The sequence below is a fragment of the Syngnathus leptorhynchus genome, chromosome 10 (assembly GCF_054491065.1).
Source record: "Syngnathus leptorhynchus isolate UIUO chromosome 10, UIUO_Slep, whole genome shotgun sequence".
NCBI lineage: Eukaryota > Metazoa > Chordata > Actinopteri > Syngnathiformes > Syngnathidae > Syngnathus > Syngnathus leptorhynchus.
In genome coordinates this window covers 3,677,869-3,698,336 of record NC_141204.1, presented here as the reverse complement: position 1 = coordinate 3,698,336, position 20,468 = coordinate 3,677,869, and the positions used below count along the sequence as shown (strand labels likewise).

General features: G+C 43.5%; 3 protein-coding genes across 5 annotated transcripts; 1 reads left to right on the top strand and 2 right to left on the bottom strand.

Moving 5' to 3' along the window:
* Positions 1-415: 415 nt before the first annotated feature.
* On the bottom strand, positions 416-4,878 carry LOC147049978 (polyunsaturated fatty acid 5-lipoxygenase-like). 2 transcript variants are annotated; one of them, XM_085921936.1, is made up of 15 exons: positions 4,842-4,878; positions 4,566-4,760; positions 3,908-4,106; positions 3,758-3,839; positions 3,575-3,697; positions 3,388-3,494; positions 2,932-3,104; positions 2,630-2,776; positions 2,358-2,561; positions 2,206-2,292; positions 1,691-1,869; positions 1,501-1,622; positions 1,335-1,435; positions 1,053-1,223; positions 416-980 (listed from the first exon to the last, which is right to left on the bottom strand). In XM_085921936.1, the coding sequence occupies exons 2-15, from the start codon at positions 4,716-4,718 to the stop codon at positions 801-803; spliced, it is 2,028 nt and encodes a 675-aa protein (XP_085778062.1). In that variant the 5' UTR covers positions 4,719-4,760; positions 4,842-4,878; the 3' UTR covers positions 416-800. The 2 variants fall into 2 exon arrangements, with proteins under 2 accessions (XP_085778062.1, XP_085778061.1); XM_085921935.1 differs by having other exon boundaries at positions 3,575-3,839.
* A 4,346-nt stretch (positions 4,879-9,224) lies between these two features.
* LOC147049977 (E3 ubiquitin-protein ligase MARCHF8-like) lies at positions 9,225-9,576 on the top strand. The gene has a single exon (XM_085922178.1). The coding sequence runs from the start codon at positions 9,226-9,228 to the stop codon at positions 9,523-9,525; it is 300 nt and encodes a 99-aa protein (XP_085778304.1). The 5' UTR covers position 9,225; the 3' UTR covers positions 9,526-9,576.
* Positions 9,577-12,049: 2,473 nt separating this feature from the next.
* LOC147049976 (polyunsaturated fatty acid 5-lipoxygenase-like) lies at positions 12,050-17,509 on the bottom strand. Of its 2 annotated transcripts, XM_085921876.1 has the most exons (15): positions 17,473-17,509; positions 17,197-17,391; positions 16,539-16,737; positions 16,389-16,470; positions 16,206-16,328; positions 16,019-16,125; positions 15,563-15,735; positions 15,261-15,407; positions 14,989-15,192; positions 14,837-14,923; positions 14,322-14,500; positions 14,132-14,253; positions 13,966-14,066; positions 13,684-13,854; positions 12,050-13,611 (listed from the first exon to the last, which is right to left on the bottom strand). In XM_085921876.1, the coding sequence occupies exons 2-15, from the start codon at positions 17,347-17,349 to the stop codon at positions 13,432-13,434; spliced, it is 2,028 nt and encodes a 675-aa protein (XP_085778002.1). In that variant the 5' UTR covers positions 17,350-17,391; positions 17,473-17,509; the 3' UTR covers positions 12,050-13,431. The 2 variants fall into 2 exon arrangements, with proteins under 2 accessions (XP_085778002.1, XP_085778000.1); XM_085921874.1 differs by having other exon boundaries at positions 16,206-16,470.
* Between the last annotated feature and the right edge of the window lie 2,959 nt (positions 17,510-20,468).

Sequence of the window (20,468 nt, the reverse complement as noted above, 5' to 3'; positions counted from 1 at the left end):
AAACCCTTGCTAAGTTTATCTTCTTAGTAAACTACCACAACACATAATATCTAGCCCTACTTAAACATTTCAACACATATTAAGTAAATGTAAGGTAACTGGTATACAGTTCCTTAAACGAACATTGAGTAAATATGGGAAAACTTTAATGTGACTACTTCAAACTGTATATAACCAGTTTTGATCATCTACAATCTATGAATCAAAGCTACAGTTAACTAAAAGCAATGAAGTCGTGAATAATAAGCAATGAATAATAGTGTAAAAGCAACATGAAAAAAAAGCTCCTCTTGTTTTTTTTTTAAACTAAAATAGATGGGGTTTTTTCTGTTCCCATGTTTGAACAAAAAGTGTATAGAATTTAAAACCAAATCAAAGATGATGCTTTTCAAGGTTTTTGTTGGTATTTTTTTGAACCAGCAATTGCACTTTAATATAAGCTTTACTATATCAACGAATAAAACTTTTAAGTTAGTTTATGGACTTGCTGTTCTAAGCCTTTATCTTTTTCTGAAGCCAGGAATGAGTCTATAAAATTTTGTTTACGAGCCTGCCGTGATAGTCTTGAGACTTTGAAAAAGGTTGTCAATATGTCCGTTTTTATTTTAATTTTGTTTCTGAAAATACTTTTCCCCATTAGCTTATTCAATTAGTTGTCGTAAACTCCAATAACCTCGATGTAAGTTAATTGACTTTTAATGAATTATTTTAGATGGTTTTATTAGGTCATTTAGGTACTACGGTTTCTTAATTTCATATAGAAAAAAAATTGTTTACACTTTGGATAATTTAGTCTGTGTTTAAACCGCAACACTGTTTGGTACCCTGTCAGGGGACATGTAGTAGTAGGGAATTTTCCGTTCCTGGTTCCTCGTCTTGATAGCACTGCTTATCTCTGCCAGACTCTTCGTGAACGTCTTCATGGCAGCTTTCACCGGCTTTTCCAGGAAGTACTTGTCGGGGTACATTCCCAAGTAGAGCTGTAAAATTCAAAGGAAAGTGTGCAAGTGGAGGCAGGTTTTTTTTAGCGCTGTGCCAAAGAGGACTTGTACCTCGTCATTCTGGTATTGACTGAGCGCCCAGACGGTTCCCAGGAGCCAGCTGCAACGTCCTTGGTCCGGGAGGCTGTCCATGATCAGGGTGACGTTGGCCAAACCCTTCCGTCTGGGGGGAGGCCGCCGCATGGTGGAAGGAGCGTTGGGAATCCAGGAATACCAGTTGAACTTTTGGTTGGTGAAGTTCATAGTCAAATGTTTTGGCCAAAGGAACCAAGAAAATTAGTCAATGAATCAGTTATCGGAATATTTTCATTAAAGATCACCAGTCTATCGTACTTGTCCAAAGTTGACGGCCGCGTGTTGGGCCGAAGCAGTGAACACGATGATGGTCAGGTATTCTATCAGTTCCTCACGGGATTCAAGTGACCTGGGGAACCCTGCATCGAAAAATCGTATCACCAAAGAGAGCTAAAGTAGCTTTTGCACGTCAGGGTATACCCACCGCAGTGATCGAAGCCTTTCATACCGTAGTCACACACATCTTTAACGAAGGCCTGGATTTCTTCGTCTCCCTGCACCTTCTCATCGCTATTGTAGTAAATGCTAACCACATCTGACACAAAGCTACAAGAAGATCCAAATCAAGTACAGAGAACCAAATAACACTTTTTGTTCTCCGAAATGGTCCTCACCTCTTGGTGGCCTCCCACACCTTGTACCCGTCGTCCCTGTAGAAGTAGTTAGGCACCTCCTGCTGGTTGTCCATTCCGTGAGCTTTGATCATATCAGGGAAGCAGAGGGACCTAAAGGTCAGGGTCTTCATGGTCTTCTGAATCAGTTGCACTTGACCACCTCCACCTATAGCAATAAACTTCACATGCGGAAAGGAAGAAAATATGGACTCTAAACTTTGAGACAGTTTTACAAAACCTGAACCTGTATCTGAGTACTTAGTCTTAGATCCTGTCCCTGGTCCTACAATGCTCAGCTGTTTCCTTTCCAGTCTCTCACAATCTATGGTCCGTCCCCAAATCTTCAGAACCTGTGCTTTCTCTGAGGCTTCAAACTTGTACCCCAATTCTCTAAGTCTAAGGATACCTTTGAAACACTACTGTTTCAGTCAAGTTTGTATGACATCTCCAGAATTATTACCAGGACTTAATTGACTGGTTTTAGGTTATCTATCAGGGCTTGACATAAACCTCACCTTATCAAAGAGACCACCTTCACAGATGAGTTCTTCTCGAGCTTTGGTGTTAATAGCGATGGTGAAACGCACGTGTGGGATCAGTAGCTGTGAAAGGAGCGCATCAGTTGCTAGGTTTCAGTCCTTCCGTCAGTCTAATAAAGAGTTTTCACCTTAAAGACGGGGTGGACGGCGGGGAGCTGCCTGAACGTGGCGATAGCAAACATCTCTGAGATCAGATGTGTCCTGAGCAGGTGCGTGACCGTCTGGTGGTACTGGAAATCGGCCGAGCGGACCCAGATCTTTGCCAGGAGCCAGTCGTGTTGACTGTCCGTGGGTAGGAAGATGGGGTTGTCCTCGCCGGGAGTCTGACCCAACTGCAAGGTAACGAGACAACATTTTATAAAAGTAGCGCAAGACTTGTTCTCATCCAAAACCACCCGACCTGTATGGCTATCGGGAGGATCTCGTTCTGTGTGTTCTTGTACAGAAGACAAATTGCAGCAGCCATATACTGCGTGGTCTTCGGGTCTGTGTCGTTTGCTTTGATGCCATCCAACACTTCATAGTCCACCATGAAGATGTTACCTGTCTGGAGCAATGTTTGACAATTTACTGGAAAACAGCTAAATGTCATCATAGTGGAAACCATGATGGGATTATCTGAGAAACAGGAACGGGGCAAAGAACTGAATCTTGGGGGACATGAATGCAGAGGTGGACATTGTCCACTATCCCTGAGTTTACCTTTACTTCCTCTTCAAGAGTCAACCCTCTCTCCAGGCTGACAGCGACCATTTCATTGGTAACAGGAAACTTGTCGGGAAGTTTGGAGATCTTTTTGATGAGGACAGGATTGCAGCCGTTTAAGAACTGGTAGCTGAACAAGGAATCCTCTTTCCAGTGTTCCATCACATACTCTGGAGTTAAGTAAGTCATTGAAATGAAATGTAGTTGTACTAAGTTCATTTTGTTTTCACTTGTTAATCACTTCACAGGTTCTTTTATCACAAACAAGATATTTTAGGGTGCTGCTGACATGTTTCGGCTTGTCACAAGACACCTCGCAACCAAACCAGTGACACTCTGATGAAGGCGGAAGTACAAGCCGAAACATGTCAGGTAATGCAATCTCAAATATCTTGTTTGTGATAAAAGAACCAGTGAAATGAAATGATTACAGAAGAAACATCTGAGACTGACCTGAAGATGTATTTTTAATGGTCTTGAAGATCTTCTTAAAATCGTCAATGCTGTCCCAAGATGGCTGTAACATGTTCATCAAGTAGTTCGAAAGCTTGTTCTCGGTTCTGGAAATGTTTTTTTTCTGATCAATGACCAAGTTTCTAATTTCTTGTGGTCCAGTTGACTTTTTTGAGGGAATACTTACGCTCTGATGGAGTTCAGTACAAAATCTACTCCCTTATCATTGTCAAACCGGATGTCCTCAGGCAAGTCGTTGGTTCTGTTCGCATCTATGCTCATGGGAAAGCCGGGCTGCCACTCCATCCATCTAAAATTCCGAAATTCAATTTGACACCAAACATAGCGTCGGGCGGCAGACAAAGCATACCTGTGAATTTGCTGCCTCATTTCCAGTTCGTGTTTCCTGTGCTGCTTGACGAGACTCATTTTATCATCCTGAGGCAGGTGAGCTAACAAGCACAGAGAAATGCTACGTGATGCAATGAACCAAGCTAACCTCCGCCCTTTGTAATTTTACCTCGGCCATCCCGCAGTACCACTTCATGGTTATCCACCAGCCAACGGTAGCACGGAAACTCCACTTCGTCTCCATCGGGAGTCCTGACTGAAACGTACTTGCAGTACCACTTGTCCTGGAACAGGTGTATTCGCTTCTCTAGCTTTACTAAGACAATCTCACCCAGGTTCTCCAGCACCTCCACCCTGTAGGACTCCACCTGTGAACAAACGGTGAACTGACACTAGCATACCTCTGAAAGGGACATCCCTTTCAGAGGTATGCTAGTGTCACTTTGCAGTCTGGTTTTTAATATATTTTTCCCTTCAAACATCCGTGTTAATTGTGTAAAGACACATTTCAACCTAATATGAGGAATTCAAGGAAGTAGATTGTAATCTTGTAATATTGCCTTGCCAGGAAATAATCCATAAACCCTTGATCATAGGAGAGCTCCTGGCAAGTACTGTACCGTTGAATAAGTTACTTTGTGCTGATAAAAAAAAAAAATGAGTGCCCCCCCCCAAAAAAAAGTGTCCTCAAACAGTTGAAAGCCACACTGCCAAAAGATAACAGGACAACAACAGATGTTTCCTTAAAGCCAACTTGGTTTATACTCATGAAAGGCATTTTTAAAATATGATGTTGCAGATTAATCTTGTCTGAAAATGCCACCTACCGCTCCCCTCTCAAAATCATCCTTCCAAAGTTTGTCCAGCAGACTCTTCTGGCTGCATCCCTCAGTGCCCACGAGTGTTACGGAGATGGAGCTATTAGTCCCCGACCAGAGTTGAGTTCCTGTCGCCACACGCACAACATACGTATACGGCATCGTTGTCACCCTGGATGGAAATGCTCCTGTCGTAGAAAAAGTCTGGAATATAAAGCAAACAGAGTAGGAACTGGAGTCTCCTCCCCAGTCCCTCCTTAGATGATCCAGTCAGTCAACACCCACCTCATTTTCCTGATACTGGCTGAGGGCCAAGACGGCCCCCAGGTGCCAGCTGGAGCGTCCTCGGTCCGGGAGACTGTCCATGATCAGGGTGATGTTGGCCAAACCCTTCCGTCTGGAGGGAGGCCGCCGCATGGTGGAAGGAGCGTTGGGAATCCACGAACACCAGTCGTACTTTACGTATGAAGACAGGTTACAAATATAAATCTTTCTCAATGTCTGTAATGAAGAAGAAAGGTACATACTTGTCCGAAATTGACGGCTGCGTGTTGAGCCGACGCGGTGAACGCGATGAGGGTCAAGTACTCGATCAGCTCCTCACGCGATTTCAGCGCCTTGGGGAACTCTGTGGAGAATTGGCAAACACTTGTGAAACTCAAGCAGAGAGACTTGAAGGTCAGGGCTTTCGTGGCCTTCCGAACCAGCTGCACGTGACCGCCTCCGCCTGTGGCGTTTGCCTTGTCGGAAACACCCCAAACTCTTCTTAGGAATCATTTGAAGGACGGGTTCTGTCTTGTTTCGGAAGATGCTCCACATGCTTACCTTGTCAAAGATACCGCACTCACAGATGAGCTGCTCTCTCGCTTTGGTATTGATGGCGATGGTGAATCGGATGTGGGGAATGAGTAGCTACGGTTCAACGAATCGGTCAACTATCGACTCACCCATCGATTCATTGACGAGGGTCTTACCGTATAGACGGGGTGGACGGCGGGCAGCTGCCTGAACATGGCGATAGCAAACATCTCTGAGATCAAATGTGTCCTGAGCAGATGCGTGACCGTCTGGTGGTGCTTGATGCAGCATGTGGCGGACGGCAGCTTCCTGTCAGGTGGCTTCAAGCAAGAGCAGCTGATTTCACTTGCAATGCTTCTTTCACTTAGCGTCTTTGCAGGACAGATGCAAAAAAACAAAAAAAAGGTTTACAGACTGAACATTCAGAAGCATATATGTAGATTGGATGGATCAATAGTAAAATACAAAACTTAGCTTAGCCTTTTAGCGACCTTAACTCCTTCACTACCATTGACGGCTATAGAAGTCAAAGAAACAAGCATGTCGAATGTCATTTAGTTTTAACTTCTCGATATGTCTGGTTATCTATTTTAACCTTATCTTTTAAATGTCTTCCCGCTTTTCCATTTTCACTTTGCCTCCCAAAGATGTTGCCCGTTAGGTCATTTCAAACATACCTAATGCATTAGACATTTTAAACACACCTAATGCATTAGACATTCTTTTGAAGGCTGAAAATAGCTTGTCTTCTTCTTCTCACTCCAAACACGATGGTCTCAATTAGGCAGACCATATAGAAAACCTTTTTTTTTTTTTTTTTTTTTTTCCCCCCCTCCAAGAACATCAAAAATGGGTCACGGATGGGTTTTCCCTCAAGTGGATCAACAAGTCTTATGATGTAGTCTCAAAAAGAAACTTTTTTTTTTTTTTTTTTTTTTTTTTTTGCACTTCCATCTTAGTATCTATTTTTGTTGGCTGGGCTTCAGGATCTGTCACTGCGAAGGCGACGACGAGAGCCCTCTGATTACGCCGTGCCACTGTACGGGCAGCCTGCGTTTCGTGCACCAGTCGTGTCTGCAGCAGTGGATCAAGAGCTCTGCAAGTACGAGTTCATCATGGAGACCAAGCTCAAGCCTCTGCGCAAGGTATGGAAAAAAAAAATCTGTATGAGGTCGATGAAGCAAGATGTTGGAAGAAATGTTGCCAAGTCAAACTTTGCTGTTTTATGGCAATCATTTTTTGAACTAATTTATGCTTGCTTGTTTTCAACCAGTTTCTCACACGCACGATCTTATTATGTAGCCCTCGTAATGGCGGTAAACATCTCCATTTATTTTTGCAAACGAGCCTAATGTGTCATTGGCTCCATATCCCAAATTTCCCATCAGGCTCCAGGCTGCTCTTTTTTGTTGTTGTTTTTACTCTTGAACATATTACAAGGGAAACGATGTCGCAACTTAGTCCTTCCTGATTGCTGCATCGTTCCTGTAAGTGCTCGTCGGGGTACATTCCCAAGTAGAGCTGTAAGATTCAAAGGAAAGTGTGCATGTGGAGGCAGGTTTTTTTTAGTGCTGTGCCAAAGAGGACTTGTACCTCGTCATCCTGGTATTGACTGAGCGCCCAGACGGCTCCCAGGTGCCAGCTGGAACGTCCTCGGTCCGGGAGGCTGTCCGTGGTCAGGGATATGCTTGCCAAACCCTTCCGATCAGGCGGGGGCTTCCGCATGGTGGACGGAGTGTTGGGAATCCAGGAATACCAGTCGTACTTTTGGTTGGTGAAGTTCATAGTCAAATGTTTGGGCCAAAGGAACCAAGAAAATTAGTCAATGAATCAGTTATCGGAATATTTTCATTAAAGATCACCAGTCTATCGTACTTGTCCAAAGTTGACGGCCGCGTGTTGGGCCGAAGCAGTGAACACGATGATGGTCAGGTATTCTATCAGTTCCTCACGGGATTCAAGTGACCTGGGGAACCCTGCATCGAAAAATCGTATCACCAAAGAGAGCTAAAGTAGCTTTTGCACGTCAGGGTATACCCACCGCAGTGATCGAAGCCTTTCATACCGTAGTCACACACATCTTTAACGAAGTCCTGGATTTCTTCGTCTCCCTGGACCTTCTCATCGCTACTGTAGTAAATGCTAACCACATCTGACACAAAGCTGCAAGAAGATCCAAATCAAGTACAGAGAACCAAATAACACTTTTTGTTCTCCGAAATGGTCCTCACCTCTTGGTGGCCTCCCACACCTTGTACCCGTCGTCCCTGTAGAAGTAGTTAGGCACCTCCTGCTGGTTGTCCATTCCGTGAGCTTTGATCATATCAGGGAAGCAGAGGGACCTAAGGGTCAGGGTCTTCATGGTCTTCTGAATCAGTTGCACATGACCACCTCCACCTATAGCAATAAACTTCACATGCGGAAAGCAAGAAAATATGGACTCTAAACTTTGAGACAGTTTTACAAAACCTGAACCTGCATCTGAGTACTTAGTCTTAGATCCTGTCCCTGGTCCTACAATGCTCAGCTGTTTCCTTTCCAGTCTCTCACAATCTATGGTCTGTCCCCAAATTTTCAGAACCTGTGCTTTCTCTGAGGCTTCAAACTTGTACCCCAATTCTCTAAGTCTAAGGATACCTTTGAAACACTACTGTTTCAGTCAAGTTTGTATGACATCTCCAGAATTATTACCAGGACTTAATTGACTGGTTTTAGGTTATCTATCAGGGCTTTACATAAACCTCACCTTATCAAAGAGACCACCTTCACAGATGAGTTCTTCTCGAGCTTTGGTGTTAATAGCGATGGTGAAACGCACGTGTGGGATCAGTAGCTGTGAAAGGAGCGCATCAGTTGCTAGGTTTCAGTCCTTCCGTCTGTCTAATAAAGAGTTTTCACCTTAAAGACGGGGTGGACGGCGGGGAGCTGCCTAATGTGTCATTGGCTCCAGATCCCAAATTTCCCATCAGGCTCCAGGCTGCTCTTTTTTGTTGTTGTTTTTACTCTTGAACATATTACAAGGGAAACGATTTCGCAACTTAGTCCTTCCTGATTGCTGCATCGTTCCAGTAAGTGCTTGTCGGGGTACATTCCCAAGTAGAGCTGTAAGATTCAAAGGAAAGTGTGCATGTGGAGGCATGGTTTTTTTTTTGTTTTTTTTTGTGCTGTGCCAAAGAGGACTTGTACCTCGTCATCCTGGTATTGACTGAGCGCCCAGACGGCTCCCAGGTGCCAGCCGGAACGTCCTCGGTCCGGGAGGCTGTCCATGATCAGGGATATGCTTGCCAAACCCTTCCGATCAGGCGGGGGCTTCCGCATGGTGGACGGAGTGTTGGGAATCCAGGACTACCAGTCGTACTTTTGGTTGGTGAAGTTCATAGTCAAATGTTTGGGCCAAAGGAACCAAGAAAATTAGTCAATGAATCAGTTATCGGAATATTTTCATTAAAGATCACCAGTCTATCGTACTTGTCCAAAGTTGACGGCCGCGTGTTGGGCCGAAGCAGTGAACACGATGATGGTCAGGTATTCTATCAGTTCCTCACGGGATTCAAGTGACCTGGGGAACCCTGCATCGAAAAATCGTATCACCAAAGAGAGCTAAAGTAGCTTTTGCACGTCGGGGTATACCCACCGCAGTGATCGAAGCCTTTCATACCGTAGTCACACACATCTTTAACGAAGTCCTGGATTTCTTCGTCTCCCTGGACCTTCTCATCGCTACTGTAGTAAATGCTAACCACATCTGACACAAAGCTGCAAGAAGATCCAAATCAAGTACAGAGAACCAAATAACAACTTAGTCCTTCCTGATTGCTGCATCGTACTTGAAGGTTGTGGTTTTCTCCATGCCCCCCCCCCCCCAGGCATTATGGAATGGCCCTTCTGGACCAAATTGGTGGTGGTGGCCATCGGCTTCACCGGCGGCCTGGTGTTCATGTACGTGCAGTGTAAAGTCTACGTCCACCTGTGGAGGAGACTCAAGGCCTACAACCGCGTCATCTACGTGCAGAACCGGCCGGACTCGTGTAAAAAACTGGCTCTGGAGAAGCCACCGCTCTTGGAGCCCAGCGTGGACCACAAGGACACGCTGGCCCCCGCCCATTCCGACACAAACTCCTCGCACTATACGGAGACGGAAGACTACAGTATGGAGGTGCTCCACGTGTGACATGAAGGTATTGAACAGGGATCTCAACTGATTAATTACCATTGATCCTCAGAGACGGACGATGGTGCAGAGTTCTTGCCTCTTTGGTTTTTCGGGAACGGGGCACGCAAACGTAAATTGTGTGACAGATTATGGGAACTTTTTCAGTCAAAAAGTCAACAGTCAAGTTTGATAAGAAAGATGAGAACACAAACACATTTTCGCTGTAGTAAAGATAGATCACTGCATTTTATTTGTTTTTTTTTAATTTCCCTGACGAGAAAAATGATCAAAATATCCACCATAAGTCAGCGTTAACTTTGCTGCCATAATAAGTGACGCGTTATCCTATTTTCTATCAAAATGTTCCCCACAAAAAAAAGTCTACGACTTGAAAATGTCAACACTTCTGCCCTACATGCATTAGAAAGATGAGAAACACAATCTATTAAAGTGAAATCAAGCAGAATAACAAGAACACACAAGTTGAGTCTTGAGAGTTGCTGAGTGTCACGCAAGACAAAAATGTCATGGATCTGTGATGTCACTGGGTCCACCAGATTTCCAGTCCACCAACACGTGGATGCACATCGAAGAGCTTTCTTTGGTTTCTTCTAGGCAGATGGACACAAAACTTTCAAACTTTTAACTGGGATGTGATTTCCCTTTTTTTCTTTGAGGAGGAAGAAAAAGAACATCCAAACTTTCTGAAGCGAATGTACACTTTTTTTGGTAAACACAAAACCTTAAAAAAATAATAATAATAATTGTTTTCTATGTCTTTGAACTTATCGTGTCAACTTTCTACGTTTGAGTTCAGGAGTGTGCGTGCAAGCGTTTAATTTTTGGCAGCTATTTAACGCGAGTGTCGTCACGTATTCTTCAATGGCTGCTTTTGTCGTGATTGGTCGAGTAGTGAGTTTCAAACATTGTTCCCTCTAGCATGAACATGTAAGAATACCCTCAACCTTTCAAAAACAGCCTCGGAAAAATACAACCAGACATTCGCGTTAACGTGTTGCCATATTCCAAGACTGTAATTTATTTTCCTGGAGAAATCCACCGCTGTGATTTCTGCTCTCCACATGCCGCCCAAATAATTAAATTTGGTCTAGGACCTGACATATTTTTTTAGGCTTATCAATAAATATGTTCTTTAGCTCTTGTTTAACTTTATAAATGAAGGAAGACATTGGCTGAATTTTTGTTTTTTTTAGTCTGCTGTGAAATATTTTGGTCAAAATAAACTAAAAATTAAAATTAATATTTTTGGTTGCCTCCAAACTGGGTTCCCTCTAGCGCTCTCTTGTGGCGCGGAGGCTGACATTGCAGAAAGATGGCGGTTGATTTCTCAAGGCAACTGGGGGGGGGGGTTAAATGTTGACCTTCATAACCATTCCACACACACAAAAAGATATTTTTCGAGGGTCCTTTTGATACTCGCCGCTGCCTGCAAAGCGCAGCGGTCCGACAACTCATTTGGTAATAACGACTGCTCGGCAGCAATAAAAACATTTTGGTGTTTTATAGTATGTTTGAATGAAGTATTTTATGTCCATGTCCTATGGTGGGTTAGTAAAACCAATATTATTTTTTTCCCAGTTGGAGGAAGATTCATTTCTTCCTTGGCGGCTCGGTGCAATGTGATGCTTAAAAAATAAGGGGAGGAAAAGTGCAATTACCTTTTTATGTTGTTGATCCTTCTATAGTTGCTCTATGTTTTGTTTTTTTGTCCACTGGGTATAAAATGATATTTTTGTGTAGTATTTATTTTGGCAAAATTTTTGCTGGTTAATTTCATCCTCATCCCTTTTTCCAAATAATTTTATGATATCTACATTGTAGCCCCATTTTGTCACTTTAATTATAAATCACTTTTTTTTTTATTTAAAAAGAATTGCTCATTAAAATGTGTTTTAACATGTACATTTGTGGAGGCAGTAGAATGGTTTTTTTTTTTCTTGTTTTTTTTAAGGGAGCTGGCTCCTCGCATTAAGTCTTGAGCTTTAGATGTAAGCATTCCCTTTTATTATCCTGTTCAGTGAGACGTGGCACATAGGTGAACGTTTTTGTTTTTTGTTTTGTTTTTTAAAATATACTTTGCTGCTTTGACCCGTCATGTCTGGGCGAGGGAGGGAGGGAGGGAGGGAGGGGAGCACGAAAATGTAACTTGCACAAAGCTACATTTGTTTACTACTGACTGGACTTGAACATATTTGATGACTGTTGCACCCACCGTCTTTTATCATTCCACAAGTTTGTGTGAACGTCACTTTGGAATAATAATAGTGTAAAAGCAACATGAAAAAAAAAAGGTCCTCTTGTTTTTTTTAAACTAAAATAGATGTTTTTTTTCTGTTCCCATGTTTGAACAAAAAGTGTATAGAATTTAAAACCAAATAAAAGATGATGCTTTTCAAAGTTTTTGTTGGTATTTTTTGAACCAGCAATTGCACTTTAATTAAACAAGTTTGTGTGAACTTGTTGGGTCTAAATATGATCAGACATTAAATCACATGCTTGAACGAAGAGAAGACAACCAGGATGAGTTTACTCGCGAGGAGAACGATAGAGAAAGGAAGCTCAGTTACAATCTCCACCAGTTCTGAGTTCCTCCTCCACGTGCTCCTCTTTTTAATGTCTTGGTTGCCCTGGTTACATAGGCGTTGCCACACTAAAGGGAGGGGAGATAGTGGCTGTAGCAACGCTGATTAGCTAAAGAATATAGTGTAGTGTGATCTAGCACTTGTCGGCCCTCGACCCCCGCATTGGGACTGCGGAGTCTGCTTTTCTTCCCCCAACCAGTTGTCCTCTCCATGAGTGGCCGACTCCTCCTCGACTGTGATCAGATAACTTGAAGCACGTTAAATGTCGCTTACCTGTGGACCAATGCAACTAAACCCTTGCTAAGTTTATCTTCTTAGTAAACTACCACAACGCATAATAATATCTAGCCCTACTTAAACATTTCAACACATTAAGTAAATGTAAGGTAACTGGTATACAGTTCCTTAAACGAACATTGAGTAAATATGGGATAACTTTAATGTGACTACTTCAAACTGTATATAACCAGTTTTGATCATCTACAATCTATGAATCAAAGCTACAGTTAACAAAAAGGAATGAAGTCCCTAAACAAAGAACATCTCGCAAGCAAAGAAAACCTGCTCATTGTCATTGAAGACTTCTTACAAAACAAACACAAAAGGACAGGAAGGAACCATGAAACTGACTGGATCAATAGACTTTCTTTAAACCAAATACAAAGTATTTAGTTTAAAGGAGAGTCGTAAACTCGTAAAAAGTAAGGCCTCCTGGTCTGGCAGGCCAAGGCTTCCCCCGAGATTATTCCAACAGAACGTCACTTTGGAATAATAATAGTGTAAAAGCAACATGAAAAAAAAAAAAGCTCCTCTTGTTTTTTTTTAAACTAAAATAGATGGGTTTTTTTCTGTTCCCATGTTTGAACAAAAAGTGTATAGAATTTAAAACCAAATAAAAGATGATGCTTTTCAAGGTTTTTGTTGGTATTTTTTTGAACCAGCAATTGCACTTTAATATAAGCTTTACTATATCAACGAATAAAACTTTTAAGTTAGTTTATGGACTTGCTGTTCTAAGCCTTTATCTTTTTCTGAAGCCAGGAATGAGTCTATAAAATTTTGTTTACGAGCCTGCCGTGATAGTCTTGAGACTTTGAAAAAGGTTGTCAATATGTCCGTTTTTATTTTAATTTTGTTTCTGAAAATACTTTTCCCCATTAGCTTATTCAATTAGTTGTCGTAAACTCCAATAACCTCGATGTAAGTTAATTGACTTTTAATGAATTATTTTAGATGGTTTTATTAGGTCATTTAGGTACTACGGTTTCTTAATTTCATATAGAAAAAAAATTGTTTACACTTTGGATAATTTAGTCTGTGTTTAAACCGCAACACTGTTTGGTACCCTGTCAGGGGACATGTAGTAGTAGGGAATTTTCCGTTCCTGGTTCCTCGTCTTGATAGCACTGCTTATCTCTGCCAGACTCTTCGTGAACGTCTTCATGGCAGCTTTCACCGGCTTTTCCAGGAAGTACTTGTCGGGGTACATTCCCAAGTAGAGCTGTAAAATTCAAAGGAAAGTGTGCAAGTGGAGGCAGGTTTTTTTTAGCGCTGTGCCAAAGAGGACTTGTACCTCGTCATTCTGGTATTGACTGAGCGCCCAGACGGTTCCCAGGAGCCAGCTGCAACGTCCTTGGTCCGGGAGGCTGTCCATGATCAGGGTGACGTTGGCCAAACCCTTCCGTCTGGGGGGAGGCCGCCGCATGGTGGAAGGAGCGTTGGGAATCCAGGAATACCAGTTGAACTTTTGGTTGGTGAAGTTCATAGTCAAATGTTTTGGCCAAAGGAACCAAGAAAATTAGTCAATGAATCAGTTATCGGAATATTTTCATTAAAGATCACCAGTCTATCGTACTTGTCCAAAGTTGACGGCCGCGTGTTGGGCCGAAGCAGTGAACACGATGATGGTCAGGTATTCTATCAGTTCCTCACGGGATTCAAGTGACCTGGGGAACCCTGCATCGAAAAATCGTATCACCAAAGAGAGCTAAAGTAGCTTTTGCACGTCAGGGTATACCCACCGCAGTGATCGAAGCCTTTCATACCGTAGTCACACACATCTTTAACGAAGGCCTGGATTTCTTCGTCTCCCTGCACCTTCTCATCGCTATTGTAGTAAATGCTAACCACATCTGACACAAAGCTACAAGAAGATCCAAATCAAGTACAGAGAACCAAATAACACTTTTTGTTCTCCGAAATGGTCCTCACCTCTTGGTGGCCTCCCACACCTTGTACCCGTCGTCCCTGTAGAAGTAGTTAGGCACCTCCTGCTGGTTGTCCATTCCGTGAGCTTTGATCATATCAGGGAAGCAGAGGGACCTAAAGGTCAGGGTCTTCATGGTCTTCTGAATCAGTTGCACTTGACCACCTCCACCTATAGCAATAAACTTCACATGCGGAAAGGAAGAAAATATGGACTCTAAACTTTGAGACAGTTTTACAAAACCTGAACCTGTATCTGAGTACTTAGTCTTAGATCCTGTCCCTGGTCCTACAATGCTCAGCTGTTTCCTTTCCAGTCTCTCACAATCTATGGTCCGTCCCCAAATCTTCAGAACCTGTGCTTTCTCTGAGGCTTCAAACTTGTACCCCAATTCTCTAAGTCTAAGGATACCTTTGAAACACTACTGTTTCAGTCAAGTTTGTATGACATCTCCAGAATTATTACCAGGACTTAATTGACTGGTTTTAGGTTATCTATCAGGGCTTGACATAAACCTCACCTTATCAAAGAGACCACCTTCACAGATGAGTTCTTCTCGAGCTTTGGTGTTAATAGCGATGGTGAAACGCACGTGTGGGATCAGTAGCTGTGAAAGGAGCGCATCAGTTGCTAGGTTTCAGTCCTTCCGTCAGTCTAATAAAGAGTTTTCACCTTAAAGACGGGGTGGACGGCGGGGAGCTGCCTGAACGTGGCGATAGCAAACATCTCTGAGATCAGATGTGTCCTGAGCAGGTGCGTGACCGTCTGGTGGTACTGGAAATCGGCCGAGCGGACCCAGATCTTTGCCAGGAGCCAGTCGTGTTGACTGTCCGTGGGTAGGAAGATGGGGTTGTCCTCGCCGGGAGTCTGACCCAACTGCAAGGTAACGAGACAACATTTTATAAAAGTAGCGCAAGACTTGTTCTCATCCAAAACCACCCGACCTGTATGGCTATCGGGAGGATCTCGTTCTGTGTGTTCTTGTACAGAAGACAAATTGCAGCAGCCATATACTGCGTGGTCTTCGGGTCTGTGTCGTTTGCTTTGATGCCATCCAACACTTCATAGTCCACCATGAAGATGTTACCTGTCTGGAGCAATGTTTGACAATTTACTGGAAAACAGCTAAATGTCATCATAGTGGAAACCATGATGGGATTATCTGAGAAACAGGAACGGGGCAAAGAACTGAATCTTGGGGGACATGAATGCAGAGGTGGACATTGTCCACTATCCCTGAGTTTACCTTTACTTCCTCTTCAAGAGTCAACCCTCTCTCCAGGCTGACAGCGACCATTTCATTGGTAACAGGAAACTTGTCGGGAAGTTTGGAGATCTTTTTGATGAGGACAGGATTGCAGCCGTTTAAGAACTGGTAGCTGAACAAGGAATCCTCTTTCCAGTGTTCCATCACATACTCTGGAGTTAAGTAAGTCATTGAAATGAAATGTAGTTGTACTAAGTTCATTTTGTTTTCACTTGTTAATCACTTCACAGGTTCTTTTATCACAAACAAGATATTTTAGGGTGCTGCTGACATGTTTCGGCTTGTCACAAGACACCTCGCAACCAAACCAGTGACACTCTGATGAAGGCGGAAGTACAAGCCGAAACATGTCAGGTAATGCAATCTCAAATATCTTGTTTGTGATAAAAGAACCAGTGAAATGAAATGATTACAGAAGAAACATCTGAGACTGACCTGAAGATGTATTTTTAATGGTCTTGAAGATCTTCTTAAAATCGTCAATGCTGTCCCAAGATGGCTGTAACATGTTCATCAAGTAGTTCGAAAGCTTGTTCTCGGTTCTGGAAATGTTTTTTTTCTGATCAATGACCAAGTTTCTAATTTCTTGTGGTCCAGTTGACTTTTTTGAGGGAATACTTACGCTCTGATGGAGTTCAGTACAAAATCTACTCCCTTATCATTGTCAAACCGGATGTCCTCAGGCAAGTCGTTGGTTCTGTTCGCATCTATGCTCATGGGAAAGCCGGGCTGCCACTCCATCCATCTAAAATTCCGAAATTCAATTTGACACCAAACATAGCGTCGGGCGGCAGACAAAGCATACCTGTGAATTTGCTGCCTCATTTCCAGTTCGTGTTTCCTGTGCTGCTTGACGAGACTCATTTTATCATCCTGAGGCAGGTGAGCTAACAAGCACAGAGAAATGCTACGTGATGCAATGAACCAAGCTAACCTCCGCCCTTTGTAATTTTACCTCGGCCATCCCGCAGTACCACTTCATGGTTATCCACCAGCCAACGGTAGCACGGAAACTCCACTTCGTCTCCATCGGGAGTCCTGACTGAAACGTACTTGCAGTACCACTTGTCCTGGAACAGGTGTATTCGCTTCTCTAGCTTTACTAAGACAATCTCACCCAGGTTCTCCAGCACCTCCACCCTGTAGGACTCCACCTGTGAACAAACGGTGAACTGACACTAGCATACCTCTGAAAGGGACATCCCTTTCAGAGGTATGCTAGTGTCACTTTGCAGTCTGGTTTTTAATATATTTTTCCCTTCAAACATCCGTGTTAATTGTGTAAAGACACATTTCAACCTAATATGAGGAATTCAAGGAAGTAGATTGTAATCTTGTAATATTGCCTTGCCAGGAAATAATCCATAAACCCTTGATCATAGGAGAGCTCCTGGCAAGTACTGTACCGTTGAATAAGTTACTTTGTGCTGATAAAAAAAAAAAATGAGTGCCCCCCCCCAAAAAAAAGTGTCCTCAAACAGTTGAAAGCCACACTGCCAAAAGATAACAGGACAACAACAGATGTTTCCTTAAAGCCAACTTGGTTTATACTCATGAAAGGCATTTTTAAAATATGATGTTGCAGATTAATCTTGTCTGAAAATGCCACCTACCGCTCCCCTCTCAAAATCATCCTTCCAAAGTTTGTCCAGCAGACTCTTCTGGCTGCATCCCTCAGTGCCCACGAGTGTTACGGAGATGGAGCTATTAGTCCCCGACCAGAGTTGAGTTCCTGTCGCCACACGCACAACATACGTATACGGCATCGTTGTCACCCTGGATGGAAATGCTCCTGTCGTAGAAAAAGTCTGGAATATAAAGCAAACAGAGTAGGAACTGGAGTCTCCTCCCCAGTCCCTCCTTAGATGATCCAGTCAGTCAACACCCACCTCATTTTCCTGATACTGGCTGAGGGCCAAGACGGCCCCCAGGTGCCAGCTGGAGCGTCCTCGGTCCGGGAGACTGTCCATGATCAGGGTGATGTTGGCCAAACCCTTCCGTCTGGAGGGAGGCCGCCGCATGGTGGAAGGAGCGTTGGGAATCCACGAACACCAGTCGTACTTTACGTATGAAGACAGGTTACAAATATAAATCTTTCTCAATGTCTGTAATGAAGAAGAAAGGTACATACTTGTCCGAAATTGACGGCTGCGTGTTGAGCCGACGCGGTGAACGCGATGAGGGTCAAGTACTCGATCAGCTCCTCACGCGATTTCAGCGCCTTGGGGAACTCTGTGGAGAATTGGCAAACACTTGTGAAACTCAAGCAGAGAGACTTGAAGGTCAGGGCTTTCGTGGCCTTCCGAACCAGCTGCACGTGACCGCCTCCGCCTGTGGCGTTTGCCTTGTCGGAAACACCCCAAACTCTTCTTAGGAATCATTTGAAGGACGGGTTCTGTCTTGTTTCGGAAGATGCTCCACATGCTTACCTTGTCAAAGATACCGCACTCACAGATGAGCTGCTCTCTCGCTTTGGTATTGATGGCGATGGTGAATCGGATGTGGGGAATGAGTAGCTACGGTTCAACGAATCGGTCAACTATCGACTCACCCATCGATTCATTGACGAGGGTCTTACCGTATAGACGGGGTGGACGGCGGGCAGCTGCCTGAACATGGCGATAGCAAACATCTCTGAGATCAAATGTGTCCTGAGCAGATGCGTGACCGTCTGGTGGTGCTTGATGCAGCATGTGGCGGACGGCAGCTTCCTGTCAGGTGGCTTCAAGCAAGAGCAGCTGATTTCACTTGCAATGCTTCTTTCACTTAGCGTCTTTGCAGGACAGATGCAAAAAAACAAAAAAAAGGTTTACAGACTGAACATTCAGAAGCATATATGTAGATTGGATGGATCAATAGTAAAATACAAAACTTAGCTTAGCCTTTTAGCGACCTTAACTCCTTCACTACCATTGACGGCTATAGAAGTCAAAGAAACAAGCATGTCGAATGTCATTTAGTTTTAACTTCTCGATATGTCTGGTTATCTATTTTAACCTTATCTTTTAAATGTCTTCCCGCTTTTCCATTTTCACTTTGCCTCCCAAAGATGTTGCCCGTTAGGTCATTTCAAACATACCTAATGCATTAGACATTTTAAACACACCTAATGCATTAGACATTCTTTTGAAGGCTGAAAATAGCTTGTCTTCTTCTTCTCACTCCAAACACGATGGTCTCAATTAGGCAGACCATATAGAAAACCTTTTTTTTTTTTTTTTTTTTTTTCCCCCCCTCCAAGAACATCAAAAATGGGTCACGGATGGGTTTTCCCTCAAGTGGATCAACAAGTCTTATGATGTAGTCTCAAAAAGAAACTTTTTTTTTTTTTTTTTTTTTTTTTTTTGCACTTCCATCTTAGTATCTATTTTTGTTGGCTGGGCTTCAGGATCTGTCACTGCGAAGGCGACGACGAGAGCCCTCTGATTACGCCGTGCCACTGTACGGGCAGCCTGCGTTTCGTGCACCAGTCGTGTCTGCAGCAGTGGATCAAGAGCTCTGCAAGTACGAGTTCATCATGGAGACCAAGCTCAAGCCTCTGCGCAAGGTATGGAAAAAAAAAATCTGTATGAGGTCGATGAAGCAAGATGTTGGAAGAAATGTTGCCAAGTCAAACTTTGCTGTTTTATGGCAATCATTTTTTGAACTAATTTATGCTTGCTTGTTTTCAACCAGTTTCTCACACGCACGATCTTATTATGTAGCCCTCGTAATGGCGGTAAACATCTCCATTTATTTTTGCAAACGAGCCTAATGTGTCATTGGCTCCATATCCCAAATTTCCCATCAGGCTCCAGGCTGCTCTTTTTTGTTGTTGTTTTTACTCTTGAACATATTACAAGGGAAACGATGTCGCAACTTAGTCCTTCCTGATTGCTGCATCGTTCCTGTAAGTGCTCGTCGGGGTACATTCCCAAGTAGAGCTGTAAGATTCAAAGGAAAGTGTGCATGTGGAGGCAGGTTTTTTTTAGTGCTGTGCCAAAGAGGACTTGTACCTCGTCATCCTGGTATTGACTGAGCGCCCAGACGGCTCCCAGGTGCCAGCTGGAACGTCCTCGGTCCGGGAGGCTGTCCGTGGTCAGGGATATGCTTGCCAAACCCTTCCGATCAGGCGGGGGCTTCCGCATGGTGGACGGAGTGTTGGGAATCCAGGAATACCAGTCGTACTTTTGGTTGGTGAAGTTCATAGTCAAATGTTTGGGCCAAAGGAACCAAGAAAATTAGTCAATGAATCAGTTATCGGAATATTTTCATTAAAGATCACCAGTCTATCGTACTTGTCCAAAGTTGACGGCCGCGTGTTGGGCCGAAGCAGTGAACACGATGATGGTCAGGTATTCTATCAGTTCCTCACGGGATTCAAGTGACCTGGGGAACCCTGCATCGAAAAATCGTATCACCAAAGAGAGCTAAAGTAGCTTTTGCACGTCAGGGTATACCCACCGCAGTGATCGAAGCCTTTCATACCGTAGTCACACACATCTTTAACGAAGTCCTGGATTTCTTCGTCTCCCTGGACCTTCTCATCGCTACTGTAGTAAATGCTAACCACATCTGACACAAAGCTGCAAGAAGATCCAAATCAAGTACAGAGAACCAAATAACACTTTTTGTTCTCCGAAATGGTCCTCACCTCTTGGTGGCCTCCCACACCTTGTACCCGTCGTCCCTGTAGAAGTAGTTAGGCACCTCCTGCTGGTTGTCCATTCCGTGAGCTTTGATCATATCAGGGAAGCAGAGGGACCTAAGGGTCAGGGTCTTCATGGTCTTCTGAATCAGTTGCACATGACCACCTCCACCTATAGCAATAAACTTCACATGCGGAAAGCAAGAAAATATGGACTCTAAACTTTGAGACAGTTTTACAAAACCTGAACCTGCATCT

Excerpts from the sequence above, each read along its gene's own strand:
- LOC147049978 (XM_085921935.1), bottom strand. The coding sequence starts at position 4,718 with ATGCCGTATACGTATGTTGTGCGTGTGGCGACAGGAACTCAACTCTGG. Across the intron at positions 2,562-2,629 it reads TCCTCCCGATAGCCATACAG|TTGGGTCAGACTCCCGGCGA; the intron begins GTCGGGTGGTTT and ends GTTACCTTGCAG. Across the intron at positions 981-1,052 it reads GTCAATACCAGAATGACGAG|CTCTACTTGGGAATGTACCC; the intron begins GTACAAGTCCTC and ends TGAATTTTACAG.
- LOC147049977 (XM_085922178.1), top strand. The coding sequence starts at position 9,226 with ATGGAATGGCCCTTCTGGACCAAATTGGTGGTGGTGGCCATCGGCTTC.
- LOC147049976 (XM_085921874.1), bottom strand. The coding sequence starts at position 17,349 with ATGCCGTATACGTATGTTGTGCGTGTGGCGACAGGAACTCAACTCTGG. Across the intron at positions 16,471-16,538 it reads GGTACTGCGGGATGGCCGAG|CTCACCTGCCTCAGGATGAT; the intron begins GTAAAATTACAA and ends TGTGCTTGTTAG. Across the intron at positions 14,924-14,988 it reads CCGTCCACCCCGTCTTTAAG|CTACTGATCCCACACGTGCG; the intron begins GTGAAAACTCTT and ends CTCCTTTCACAG.